A 14,459-nucleotide genomic window follows, 5' to 3' on the forward strand; every position below is an offset into this window, starting at 1 on the left:
GTTTGTAAGTAAGGATTTCCTAGCTGCTGCCTTGGCAGGAACTAATGGGGATCCATAATAAACCCCCAGGAAGAGTAGCCGCTGCCTTGGCAGGAACTAATGGGGATCCATAATAAACCCCAGGAAGAGAAGCTGCTGCCTTGGCAGGAACTAATGGGGATCCATAATAAACCCCAGGAAGAGTAGCTGCTGCTTTGGCAGGAACTAATGGGGATCCATAATAAACCCAGGAAGAGTAGCTGCTGCCTTGGCAGGAACTAATGGGGATCCATAATAAACCCCAGGAAGAGTAGCTGCTGCCTTGACAGGAACTAATGGGGATCCATAATAAACCCCAGGAAGAGTAGCTGCTGCCTTGACAGGAACTAATGGGGATCCATAATAAACCCCAGGAAGAGTAGCCGCTGCCTTGGCAGGAACTAATGGGGATCCATAATAAACCCCAGGAAGAGTAGCTGCTGCCTTGGCAGGAACTAATGGGGATCCATAATAAACCCCAGGAAGAGTAGCTGCTGCCTTGACAGGAACTAATGGGGATCCATAATAAACCCCAGGAAGAGTAGCTGCTGCCTTGACAGGAACTAATGGGGATCCATAATAAACCCCAGGAAGAGTAGCCGCTGCCTTGGCAGGAACTAATGGGGATCCATAATAAACCCCAGGAAGAGTAGCTGCTGCCTTAACAGGAACTAATGGGGGATCCATAATAAACCCCAGGAAGAGTAGCCGCTGCCTTGGCAGGAACTAATGGGGATCCATAATAAACCCCAGGAAGAGTAGCCGCTGCCTTGGCAGGAACTAATGGGGATCCATAATAAACCCCAGGAAGAGTAGCCGCTGCCTTGGCAGGAACTAATGGGGATCCATAATAAACCCCAGGAAGAGTAGCCGCTGCCTTGGCAGGAACTAATGGGGATCCATAATAAACCCCAGGAAGAGTAGCTGCTGCCTTGGCAGGAACTAATGGGGATCCATAATAAACCCCAGGAAGAGTAACCGCTGCCTTAGCAGGAACTAATGTGGATAAATACAAATACAAAGCGTAGTATATTATATTATTGAGCAGCTGTGATATAATCTCTGACCTTTCTTCTTCGGTTGGTTATCCACATGTACGTCAGTGAGTACAGCATCCTCCTCTCTCTGCTTGTCCTTTCTCTCCGTCAGAGTCTGTCTCAGCAGCAGCCAGAAGCTCAACAGACACAGGACCTAGAGACAGACAACACAACTCCTTTAATGCAAGTCACAAAACCTAAGACAAAAAAAAAACACTTTCAGCATTTCTGTGAGAGAAACACAGAACGTGGACATAAAGACAGAGACAATCATACTTCCAATCATTAGACTTCATTGTTTCCAGAATTTATTGGCAAGTCAGTTAAGAACACATTGTTATTTACGGCCTTAGGAACAGTGGGGTTAACTGCCTTGTTCAGGGGCAGAACGACAGATTTTTACCTCATCAGCTCGGGGATTTGATCTAGCAACCTTTTCGGTTACAGGTCCAACGCTCTAACCACTAGGCTACCTTGCCGCCCCGACGAGATAAATTGTCTTTAACAAGTGACCCGGTCCTAAATGGCAACAGTCGCAGTACTTTCGCATACACAGCAGTTCCACACTCCGGATAACAGCGTCTGCTAAATGACTAAAATGTAAAATGTAAACACTTTCCAAAACAGTTCCCATAACAGTTCCAGTTCTTCCAGTTCCATTGAATTACCTTGGATGCCAGTTCACTGAAAGGCACGTCCTTCTTGGGGAAGAGTCCAGGTATGGGATCCAGCAGCTCAAAGCTCCAGATGTACTGTAGCACAATGAGCAGGTTCCCATAGAGCACCATGAAGGGAGAGGTTAGCATGGTGTAACGACGACGGTCCCTCACCATCCACAACAGACACGACCACATCAGGAACACAAACGTCAGCCAGCTAACATACGTGATGCTCCACGCCTGGGGAGGGAGAGAGAGAGATATGGGGAGGGGGAGAGAGGTAGGGAGAGGGGGAGAGAGAGAGAGAGGGATAGGGATGGAGGGGGAGAGAGAGAGATATGGGGAGGGGGAGAGAGATAGGAGGAGGGGGAGAGAGATAGGAGGAGGGGGAGAGAGAGAGGGAGAGGGATAGAGGGGAGGGGGAGAGAGAGAGATATATAGAGAGAGAGGAGGGGGAGAGAGGGAGGGGGAGAGATGTCGAGAGAGATAGAGAGAGAGGAGGGGGAGAGAGGGAGGGGGAGAGATGTCGAGAGAGATAGAGAGGGGAGGGGTAGAGAGATAGAGGGAGAGGGAGAAAGGGGGGGAGAGAGATGGAGGGGGAGAGAGATAGAGAGAGGGGGGGAGCAAACGCCACAAAACCTCAGTCTACAATTCCTCATAAAAACATAGAATGATAGCCTAGTATGATCAGTATGATCAGTATGATCTAGTATGATCACGTATGATCAGTATAATCAGTATAATCAGTATGATCAGTATGATCTAGTATGATCAGTATGATCTAGTATGATCAGTATGATCTAGTATGATCAGTATGATCAGTATGATCTAGTATGATCTAGTATGATCAGTATGATCAGTATGATCAGTATGATCTAGTATGATTAGTATGATCACGTATGATCAGTATGATCACGTATGATCAGTATGATCAGTATGATCTAGTATGATCAGTATGATCTAGTATGATCACGTATGATCAGTATGATCAGTATGATCAGTATGATCTAGTATGATCAGTATGATCTAGTATGATCTAGTATGATCACGTATGATCAGTATGATCAGTATGATCAGTATGATCAGTATGATCACGATCACAAAAACAGTTTATAGTAAGTTAGGCTATACAAAGTTGATTTACTGTTTAACAGATTTCTTTTTTTGAAGCGAATAAAAATATAAAAATATTTAAAAAATATATATTTTATGAACAAATGTAATTAAATTTGAACCCTTTGTCAAAATTCTAAACAGCCTTAGTACATCACCTAGTGACCTTTACCAAGAGGTTTTAGTGTTGTAATGATTTGTAAAATCCTAGTGGCCTTTACCAAGAGGTTTTAGTGTTGTAATGATTTGTAAAATCCTAGTGGCCTTTACCAAGAGGTTTTAGTGTTTTAATGATTTGTAAAATCCTAGTGACCTTTACCAAGAGGTTTTAGTGTTTTAATGATTTGTAAAATCCTAGTGACCTTTACCAAGAGGTTTTAGTGTTTTAATGATTTGGGAATGACAGTCACAGGGCCCAGTCCTGGTCAGAGCACCCCTCCTAAGGCTTCCAAGTGGTGCGAGCGGTCTACGGCACCGCATCTCAGTGCAAGCGGCATCACTACAGTCCCTGGTTCAAATGCAGGCTGTATTACATCAGGCTGTGATATGGAGTACCATAGGGCGGTGCCCAAGGCCGTCCGGGTTTGGCCGGGGTAGGCAGTCATTGTAAATAAGAATTTGTTCTTAACTGACTTGACTAGTTAAATAAATGCTACATTATACTATTTTTTAATGAACTACACTGGTGTCAGGAGTGGGAGCACCATTGAAATCCCAGCTGAGTTTTAGGCAGAGGTATCTCGAGATTAAGATCATTTTATTGGTCAACACGATGTCCAACCGAAATTTGACTTCCGTTTTTAACCCAACCCCTCCGAATAGACACACATACCTAATTTTGTATAATTGATTGGCTAGCTGAAATATATAACAGTCTACTGAGGTAATCAGACCTATTGTTACTCTCACGAGCTGCTTTTCAGCTTCCAGTCAACTTGAATTTACATTTAACACATCTTTTTAGACAGCTGAAGCAAGCACAAACACATTTTCTTCAGGAAATGTACCTTTTCTTAGTTTAGTCATATTTATCTACCATAGAAAGTGTTGACTTCAGGCTGACTAGCATCTATTGAGTTAAAAAAAAAATAACATAAATTGGATCCCAAATTAACTGGAAATATCTACAAAATAAGTTTTGCAGCCACACAATCCAAACAGAAAGGCTACAGCTAATATTTTTTTTCCTCAAATTACTGTTCGTGATTCACAAATAACTTTTTTTTAATTCACACGATTCGATTAAACCGCAATTGAACTCAATTCCATCTTCTACAATGAGGAAGTGAATAGTTTGTTTCGTACATAATAATCGTTCATGATTCATACGAATGAAATGAATCGTAAAAAAAATTAAATAATTGGGGGAAGAAGCGTAAAGCGAGGCATTTGTTTAACAGTAAATCAACTTTGCTAGGCCTTGTCAGATGACATACAGTATGCTTTCTTTAGCCTTGACGTGAGCACAGTCACCAGAGGGACCAGAGGGACCACAGTCACCAGAGGAACCACAGTCACCAGAGGAACCAGAGGGACCACAGTCACCAGAGGAACCAGAGGGACCACAGTCACCAGAGGGACCAGAGGGACCAGAGGGACCACAGTCACCAGAGGAACCACAGTCACCAGAGGAACCACAGTCACCAGAGCAACCACAGTCACCAGAGGAACCACAGTCACCAGAGGAACCACAGTCACCAGAGGAACCACAGTCACCAGAGGGACCACAGTCACCAGAGGGACCACAGTCACCAGAGGGACCAGAGGGACCACAGTCACCAGAGGGACCAGAGGGACCACAGTCACCAGAGGGACCACAGTCACCAGAGGGACCACAGTCACCAGAGGGACCAGAGGGACCACAGTCACCAGAGGGACCAGAGGGACCACAGTCACCAGAGGGACCACAGTCACCAGAGGGACCAGAGGGACCACAGTCACCAGAGGGACCAGAGGGACCACAGCCACCAGAGGGACCACAGTCACCAGAGGGACCACAGTCACCAGAGGGACCACAGTCACCAGAGGGACCAGAGGGACCACAGTCACCAGAGGGACCAGAGGGACCAGAGGGACCAGAGGGACCACAGTCACCAGAGGGACCAGAGGGACCAGAGGGACCACAGTCACCAGAGGGACCAGAGGGACCAGAGTCACCAGAGGGACCACAGTCACCAGAGGGACCAGAGGGACCACAGTCACCAGAGGGACCAGAGGGACCAGAGGGACCAGTCACTGTGTTTACTCACCATCATGGCTATGAGAGCACAGATATAGCTCTGCTTCATAATGAACCTGAACACTGTTACAACAGCATTCACTCTGCCCTCCTTCTCCTCCTCCTCCTCTTCCTCCTCCTCCTCCTCCTCATTCCCCTGTTCCTTCTTCTTCTCCTCCTCTCTTATCCCAGCAGTCTCTCCTCCCACGGTTGGACTGACGTCAAACACACTTCCATTCTTCTTCTCTGTTTTAGATAAAGATATAAAGATACCAGATATGTTATTTAGTACATCTACAGTACATACCGAAGGTATAGAGATAAATAGTCATTGCCGTCTTTTTTGTAGTCACAGGCTTAAATCTGATACAATTTGTTCTGTGAGATCATCTTCATCAAGCTAATGTCACTTTTTGTGAATTTTTAAGTATTTATGTTATCAAAAATAAGCACATAAAGAGCATGAAGGCTTCATAATTCATGAATTAGAGAGGTAGAGAGACTGTAGAATCAAAACGTGTAATATCTCCTAAGCCTGTGTTGACCTTATTTATCCCAAAAACCCAATTCATTTCCCAATTCATTTCCCAATTCATTTGCCCATTCATTTGCCCATTCATTTGCCCATTCATTTGCCCATTCATTTGCCCATTCATTTGCCCATTCGTTTGCCCATTCGTTTGCCCATTCGTTTGCCCATTCGTTTGCCCATTCGTTTGCCCATTCATTTGCCCATTCGTTTGCCCATTCATTTGCCCATTCATTTCCCCAATAGAAATGGGCTGAACAAGAAGTTTCAGCTCTGTTTTTTAGGATTACAAACTGGAGAGCTATATAGGGATGCTTCCCAAACGTCTCTCTATTCCCTATATAGTGCACTACTTTTGACAAGGGCCCAGTTCACAAAATTTCCTCCTCACAGAAATTGCGAACAGAAACTTTTACCCAGTGTGTGTACACAGTACAGGCAAAACTCACCTGTAATGTTATTGGTTTGGTCCATTTTATACTGTGGGGTGGAGTACAGGTCCAGACCGACCGGTCTATTCTCCACCGAGTTTAGGGTGGAGATGTCACAAGATGTCCCGTTGGACTTTTCAGCCAACCCCTGTGGAACAACACAACAACAATATGGACTAAGGTTACGGCCTAGAGGTTTTCCTAGTCAAGTCATGAGACCATTTGTTTTCAAGTGCAGCATTAGTAAGTTACAGTGCAGAACATGTAGCAGTTGATATGCATGTTTGTGCTACAGTACAGTCTAGTACGCTACCTACCTCAGATGTACTGTAGCCATCCTGGGTAGAAAGCAGCTAAAATAAGGAAACAGAAAACAGGCAAGGAGAGGTAGAGAGAGGCAGAGAGAGGTAAAGAGAGGCAGAGAGAAATAGAGAGAGGAAGAGAGAGGAAGAGAGAGGTAGCGAGAGGTAGAGAGAGGAAGAGAGAGGAAGAGAGAGGAAGAGAGAGGTAGAGAGAGGTAGAGAGAGGTAGAGAGAGGTAGAGAGAGGAAGAGAGAGGAAGAGAGAGGAAGAGAGAGGAAGAGAGAGGAAGAGAGAGGAAGAGAGAGGAAGAGAGAGGTAGAGAGAGGTAGAGAGAGGAAGAGAGAGGAAGAGAGGTAGAGGAAGAGAGAGGAAGAGGGGTAAAGAGGGGTAAAGAGGGGTAAAGAGAGGTAGAGAGAGGAAGAGAGGTAGAGGAAGAGAGAGGAAGAGAGAGGAAGAGAGAGGAAGAGAGAGGAAGAGAGAGGAAGAGAGAGGAAGAGAGAGGAAGAGAGAGGAAGAGAGAGGTAGAGAGAGGTAGAGACAGGAAGAGAGGTAGAGGAAGAGAGAGGAAGAGAGGTAAAGAGAGGTAGAGAGAGGTAGAGGAAGAGAGGTAGAGGAAGAGAGAGGAAGAGAGAGGTAGGTAGAGGTAGGTAGAGGAAGAGAGAGGAAGAGAGAGGTAGGTAGAGGAAGAGAGAGGAAGAGAGAGGTAGGTAGAGGAAGAGAGAGGTAGAGAGAGGTAGAGAGAGGTAGAGAGAGGAAGAGAGAGGAAGAGAGGTAGAGGAAGAGAGTGGAAGAGGAAGAGAGAGGAAGAGAGGTAAAGAGAGGTAGAGAGAGGTAGCGGAAGAGAGGTAGAGGAAGAGAGAGGAAGAGAGAGGTAGGTAGAGGTAGGTAGAGGAAGAGAGAGGAAGAGAGAGGTAGGTAGAGGAAGAGAGAGGTAGAGAGAGGAAGAGAGAGGAAGAGAGAGGTAGAGAGAGGTAGAGAGAGGTAGAGAGAGGTAGAGAGAGGAAGAGAGAGGAAGAGAGAGGAAGAGAGAGGAAGAGAGAGGAAGAGAGAGGTAGAGAGAGGAAGAGAGAGGTAGGTAGAGGAAGAGAGGTAGAGAGAGGTAGAGAGAGGTAAAGAGAGGTAGAGAGAGGAAGAGAGAGGAAGAGAGAGGAAGAGAGAGGTAGAGAGAGGTAGAGAGAGGAAGAGAGAGGTAGAGAGAGGTAGAGAGAGGTAGAGAGAGGTAGAGAGGTAGAGAGAGGTAGAGAGAGGTAGAGAGAGGTAGAGAGAGGTAGAGAGAGGTAGAGAGAGGTAGAGAGAGGAAGAGAGAGGTAGAGAGAGGAAGAGAGAGGTAGAGAGAGGAAGAGAGAGGAAGAGAGGTAGAGAGAGGTAGAGAGGTAGAGAGAGGTAGTAGAGAGGTAGAGAGGTAGAGAGAGGTAGAGAGAGGTAGAGAGAGGTAGAGAGAGGAAGAGAGAGGAAGAGAGAGGTAGAGAGAGGTAGAGAGAGGAAGAGAGAGGTAGAGAGAGGAAGAGAGAGGTAGAGAGAGGTAGAGAGGTAGAGAGAGGTAGAGAGAGGTAGAGAGAGGTAGAGAGAGGTAGAGAGAGGTAGAGAGAGGAAGAGAGAGGAAGAGAGGTAGAGAGAGGTAGAGAGAGGTAGAGAGAGGTAGAGAGAGGTAGAGAGAGGAAGAGAGGTAGAGAGAGGTAGAGAGAGGTAGAGAGAGGTAGAGAGAGGTAGAGAGGTAGAGAGAGGTAGAGAGAGGTAGAGAGAGGTAGAGAGAGGTAGAGAGAGGAAGAGAGAGGTAAAGAGAGGTAGAGAGAGGTAGAGAGAGGAAGAGAGGTAGAGAGAGGTAGAGAGAGGTAGAGAGAGGTAGAGAGAGGTAGAGAGAGGGAGAGAGAGGTAGAGAGAGGTAGAGAGAGGTAGAGAGAGGAAGAGAGAGGTAGAGAGAGGTAGAGAGAGGTAGAGAGAGGTAGAGAGAGAGAGGAAGAGAGAGGAAGAGAGAGGTAGAGAGAGGAAGAGAGGTAGAGAGAGGTAGAGAGGTAGAGAGAGGAAGAGAGAGGAAGAGAGAGGAAGAGAGAGGAAGAGAGAGGTAGAGAGAGGTAGAGAGAGGTAGAGAGAGGTAGAGAGAGGAAGAGAGAGGAAGAGAGAGGAAGAGAGAGGAAGAGAGAGAGAGGAAGAGAGAGGAAGAGAGAGGTAGAGAGAGGAAGAGAGGTAAAGAGAGGTAGAGAGAGGTAGAGAGAGGTAGAGAGAGGAAGAGAGGTAGAGAGAGGTAGAGAGAGGAAGAGAGAGGTAGAGAGGTAGAGAGAGGTAGAGAGAGGTAGAGAGGTAGAGAGAGGTAGAGAGAGGAAGAGAGAGGTAGAGAGAGAGAGGAAGAGAGAGGAAGAGAGGTAAAGAGAGGTAGAGAGAGGTAGAGAGAGGAAGAGAGAGGAAGAGAGAGGTAGAGAGAGGAAGAGAGAGGAAGAGAGAGGTAGAGAGAGGTAGAGAGAGGTAGAGAGAGGAAGAGAGAGGAAGAGAGAGGTAGAGAGAGGTAGAGAGAGGAAGAGAGAGGAAGAGAGAGGTAGAGAGAGGAAGAGAGAGGTAAAGAGAAGGAAAGTCCATGGCCCTCTAGCTATGTGGTCAACGGAATGACATTGCTGATCTAAGTATTCCTGTTTTATCTTTCAACCAATAATCGATAGTTTATAACGCATCAAAAATACCCCGAGGTGAATTAAGGTCATGGAGTGTTACACGTCATATCATCTGGGCCTTTTATTGCTCAACTACGCTTCACAATCTACCCGATAATCAATCGTTTATAATGCATTAATAAAGTATGTATTCATTCTGAAATAAAGCAAGGTCAGACGTTATATAATGGTTGTCCGAAGTTTCTATCCTCTTGTCCATTGATGAGCCTTCCACCACAGCTTGCCCTTTTTTATATGTACCGCTGAACTTTCTTCCCAATGATCAATATTTTTCCTAATGCATTAACACACCAGGTGAGATGAAGAGAAAAGCCTGAACGTTACGCGAGTCACCGTCTCCCTACGTTTCTTTCCTCTGTGCGTTGGTGAGCTTTCCACCACAGCTGTCTCCTCTTGTCTGCAGAGTTCCTGGTGCCGTTCCCAACCGCCTCCTCTTCCTCTCCGTCCTCTCCCTCCTCTTCTTCATCATCCTCCTGTTGAAAATAAAGGAATATCTAATCAAAACTCTCCAACATGGTCTGATTGACTAGTGGAAACATAACATCTTCAGTCTGTTTCATGTGATGACCATCACCATGTTCTACCAGCAGTACAGAACCTACTACCCAGAACCTACAGTACAGAACCTACAGTACAGAACCTACTACCCAGAACCTACTAGCCAGAACCTACTACCCAGAACCTACAGTACAGAACCTACAGTACAGAACCTACTACCCAGAACCTACAGTACAGAACCTACTACCCAGAACCTACAGTACAGAATCTACAGTACAGAACCTACTACCCAGAACCTACAGTACAGAACCTACAGTACAGAACCTACTACCCAGAACCTACAGTACAGAACCTACAGTACAGAACCTACAGTACAGAACCTACTACCCAGAACCTACTACCCAGAACCTACTACCCAGAACCTACTAGCCATAACCTACTAGCCATAACCTACTAGCCAGAACCTACAGCACAGAATCTACAGTACAGAACCTACAGTACAGAACCTACTACCCAGGACCTACAGTACAGGACCTACAGTACAGAACCTACAGAGAGCTGAGCGTAGATGCTTGGGAGAGAGAGAGAGCGAGAGCGTAGATGCTTGGGAGAGAGAGAGAGCGAGAGCGTAGATGCTTGGGAGAGAGAGAGCGAGAGCGTAGATGCTTGGGAGAGAGAGAGAGAGAGAGAGAGACTGTACCATCACATCATAGATAAAGGTGTCCTTGGTGGTGTAGTTTTGAATATACATTTTGAATTCAGAACCATGTCCATTCTACTGCAGAATTGATAGCCATTCCGTTCTAGAATTTAGAAAAATGTTGTCCATTCTATGTCCATTCTATGGCTTATGTTCCCTACTATGTTTATGGGTTGTATCTTTATGGTGTTACCTATCGCCTCTATAGGTTCCTGTAACCAGAGGAGTATGAGAGATACCAGGGTGTTACCTACCTCTATAGGTTCCTGGAACCAGAGGCGTATGAGAGATACCAGGGTGTTACCTATCGCCTCTATAGGTTCCTGGAACCAGAGGAGTATGAGAGATACCAGGGTGTTACCTACCTCTATAGGTTCCTGGAGCCAGAGGAGTATGAGAGATACCAGGGTGTTACCTACCTCTTCCTGGAGCCAGAGGAGTATGAGAGATACCAGGGTGTTACCTACCTCTATAGGTTCCTGGAACCAGAGGAGTATGAGAGATACCAGGGTGTTACCTACCTCTTCCTGGAGCCAGAGGCGTATGAGAGATACCAGGGTGTTACCTACCTCTATAGGTTCCTGGAGCCAGAGGCGTATGAGAGATACCAGGGTGTTACCTACCTCTATAGGTTCCTGGAGCCAGAGGCGTATGAGAGATACCAGGGTGTTACCTACCTCTATAGGTTCCTGGAGCCAGAGGCGTATGAGAGATACCAGGGTGTTACCTACCTCTATAGGTTCCTGGAGCCAGAGGAGTATGAGAGATACCAGGGTGTTACCTACCTCTTCCTGGAGCCAGAGGTGTATGAGAGATACCAGGGTGTTACCTACCTCTATAGGTTCCTGGAGCCAGAGGCGTATGAGAGTGGCCAAGGTGTAGTACAGCAGCAGCAGCATAATGGGGTTAAGAAAGTGGTGCCAGGCCAGCACAGGGTTAACTATCATCCTCCATGTAGAGGAGCAGTCAGTCTGGATGATGGAGGAGATGCCGAACAGACTGGAGAAGAGAGAGAAGAGAGAGAGAGAAAAGACAGAAAAGACAGAGACAATATTGGACCAGGACTCTATTGACAAATAGATGTAACCTCATTGAGAATTATAGCACCTAAATAAAGGTTAGATACAGTCCTACAATATACTGACTGTATTTATACAGTTTACATACAGTTTTTAAGTAAAAATAAATGTAGAAACACGACTGGTATACGGTAGGCCTCTATTGACTGCAAACAGCAGTATTTTTAATGCAAGGACTTTAAAATGTAAATGTTGTTAAGACTACAAGGGACCAAAGCAAACATAACTTTTGTTTATATATACACACACACAAGAGCCTCAAGTTAAAAGTTATATTATTTAAAGCACTGTAGATCTATTTAGTTGGCCAGACTAGTTTTTCCAATAGGAGTTTAATTGGTCTGAATTGATAAGTCGGGTGCATCAGCCAATAATAACTAACCAGCAGTATATTATATTATTACCGATAATAAGTTCTCAGAACCCAGAATATTGATCTCAGTCCTTACAGTCAAAGCCAGGAGGAGAGAAGGTGCCGACTAGGATTTTGTAACGACCGTCGTCGCAATGAGACCAAGGTGCAGCGGAGGATGTGTTCATCATAAAGGATTTTAATAAACGAATGAACACTACAAACAAAACACGAAAAAGAAACGACAGCCAAACAGTCCTGTCAGGATTAACACAAACCTAGACAGAAAATAATCACCCACACCCCCCAAAAGGAAAAACAGGCTGCCTATGTATCACTCTCAAACAGCAACAACGAACTACAGCTGTTCCTGATTGAGAGCCACACACGGCCCAAACCAAAGAAACAAACCAACATAGAAAAATAAACATAGAACGCCCACCCATGTAACACCCTGGCCTAACCAAAATAGAGAACAAAAACCCCTCTCTATGGCCAGGGCGTTACAGATTGTCTCGGGAAACACTCTTCAAAATGGAATGTTAGATTCAAATGAACACAAAATACAATTTCACATTGTCCAAGTAAGTTGTTACATGGAAGCCGTAGTGGTTGAAAGATAAAACAAGGAATACTTAGATCAGCAATGTCATTTCATTGACCACGAAGCTAGAGGGTCATGCACTTTCTTTGACTTCTTACAAAGTCGCCATGAATTTTAAAAAAAGCACACGCATAATTGACACCGCCGGACTGCACACGTGACCCGAACGCAGTAAATAAACCGTACAGGAAACCCCTACAGTATAGTAAAAGAACATGTCATTTTGACTCTTCAGACAGTCACAAATTTGATAGGCCTAAGCACAATTCACTACGTAGGCATCTCTGTCCACAGACATGAAGTCTGTTAACAATTCATTTACATTTACATTTTAGTCATTTTAGCAGACGCTCTTATCCAGAGCAACTTACAGTAGTGAATGCATACATTTCATACATTTCATACATTTGTTTTTTCTTCCACCGTACTGGTCCCCCGTGGGAATCGAACCCACAACCCTGGCGTTGCAAACACCATGCTCTACCAACTGAGCCACACGGGACCATAGGTTCAGAGAGAGAATTCAGAGAGGCACGAGGGTAAGTTCTATCTCCTTCTGTCCGCCTAAACTATTTCCCTATCCAGTCCCACTGAAAACCTAAAATCCTGACTCCCGTCTCGCATGGAAAATTCCTGACTTTATTCTGTAATCCACAGGGTTGCATTATCACGTCACTGGTCTGTGCATGTCAAAATACCTCTATAACATGTCCTCCGCTTCTCTGTGTCGTCTCCTACTGCGGTCAATATGAGAGCTTCTCTGTGTCGTCTCCTACTGCGGTCAATATGAGAGCTTCTCTGTGCTGTCTCCTACTGCGGTCAATATGAGAGCTTCTCTGTGTTGTCTCCTACTGCTGTCAATATGAGAGCTTCTCTGTGTTGTCTCCTACTGCTGTCAATATGAGAGCTTCTCTGTGCTGTCTCCTACTGCTGTCAATATGAGAGCTTCTCTGTGCTGTATCCTACTGCTGTCAATATGAGAGCTTCTCTGTGTTGTCTCCTACTGCTGTCAATATGAGAGCTTCTCTGTGCTGTGTCCTACTGCGGTCAATATGAGAGCTTCTCTGTGTTATCTCCTACTGCTGTCAATATGAGAGCTTCTCTGTGTTGTCTCCTACTGCTGTCAATATGATGCTTCTCTGTGCTGTCTCCTACTGCTGTCAATATGAGAGCTTCTCTGTGCTGTATCCTACTGCTGTCAATATGAGAGCTTCTCTGTGTTGTCTCCTACTGCTGTCAATATGAGAGCTTCTCTGTGCTGTGTCCTACTGCGGTCAATATGAGAGCTTCTCTGTGTTATCTCCTACTGCTGTCAATATGAGAGCTTCTCTGTGTTGTCTCCTACTGCTGTCAATATGTGAGCTTCTCTGTGTCGTCTCCTACTGCTGTCAATATGAGAGCTTCTCTGTGCTGTATCCTACTGCTGTCAATATGAGAGCTTCGCTGTGTTGTCTCCTACTGCTGTCAATATGAGAGCTTCTCTGTGCTGTATCCTACTGCTGTCAATATGAAAGCTTCTCTGTGCTGTCTCCTACTGCTGTCAATATGAGAGCTTCTCTGTGCTGTATCCTACTGCCCATATGAGAGCGTCGGTAAAGAATGTATGATCAACAAACGGTATGAGAGTAGAAATTGATATTTTATAAAACAGTTGGTCCCTGTTAAGATACCTTGATAGTAAAACCCTCTAGAGTCTAAGCAGGGAGGGGGGTTTTGTACTAAACTAACATATGGGATTGTTTTAAAATTGTCGTAGCAAGGATCATTTAGCTACAGTATTTGATTAGGAGTTTTTTAACCCCTTAAGGAATCGATTCATTTTTTTAAATTGGTACCCAGCTACCTTCAGACTAGTCTTGTGAGGCTTTGTTGGGGCGTCCTACTGAAAGACTCACCTTTCCACTGAAGGGAAAGGTGACGGTTCAAACACTACGGAAGTTACAGAAGTTGGCAGATCAGATATACTGACTTTAAAAAAAGTGTCCCAAGACGCTTGTGAGGTTACAGAGCAAAACGGAGAACGCCATCGTGTTCGTGAGAGTCTCATCTTTCATAACAGAGGTCATAATTTGTGACGCTACAGACGTTTTTTGTGAGAAGACCAATTTTCGGGACGTCTCATGGTCTGACGAACAACCGCTCTGGCTCTTGTCACCTTTCACCTCAGAAGTGGAGTTGCGACATCAGCAGATGAGGTGGATTGAGACGCATTCGATGGAAAACAACAGATATCTCTACCTTAAACTGACGGATTTT

General features: G+C 45.3%; 1 protein-coding gene across 1 annotated transcript in view; it reads right to left on the bottom strand.

Moving 5' to 3' along the window:
- Positions 1-14,459, bottom strand: part of LOC115156484 (piezo-type mechanosensitive ion channel component 2-like) — a 215,456-nt gene that overhangs the window by 118,199 nt on the left and 82,798 nt on the right. The window contains exons 8-15 of the mRNA XM_029703905.1: positions 10,690-11,167; positions 10,588-10,593; positions 10,423-10,491; positions 9,315-9,443; positions 6,024-6,153; positions 5,077-5,291; positions 1,724-1,954; positions 1,086-1,209 (exon numbers count right to left, since the gene is read on the bottom strand). Of these exons, the coding sequence (XP_029559765.1) occupies positions 1,086-1,209; positions 1,724-1,954; positions 5,077-5,291; positions 6,024-6,153; positions 9,315-9,443; positions 10,423-10,491; positions 10,588-10,593; positions 10,690-11,167 (1,382 nt within the window). The remainder of the gene's footprint in view (positions 1-1,085; positions 1,210-1,723; positions 1,955-5,076; positions 5,292-6,023; positions 6,154-9,314; positions 9,444-10,422; positions 10,492-10,587; positions 10,594-10,689; positions 11,168-14,459) is intronic.

Source organism: Salmo trutta, chromosome 21 (genome assembly GCF_901001165.1).
Source record: "Salmo trutta chromosome 21, fSalTru1.1, whole genome shotgun sequence".
Classification (NCBI taxonomy): domain Eukaryota; kingdom Metazoa; phylum Chordata; class Actinopteri; order Salmoniformes; family Salmonidae; genus Salmo; species Salmo trutta.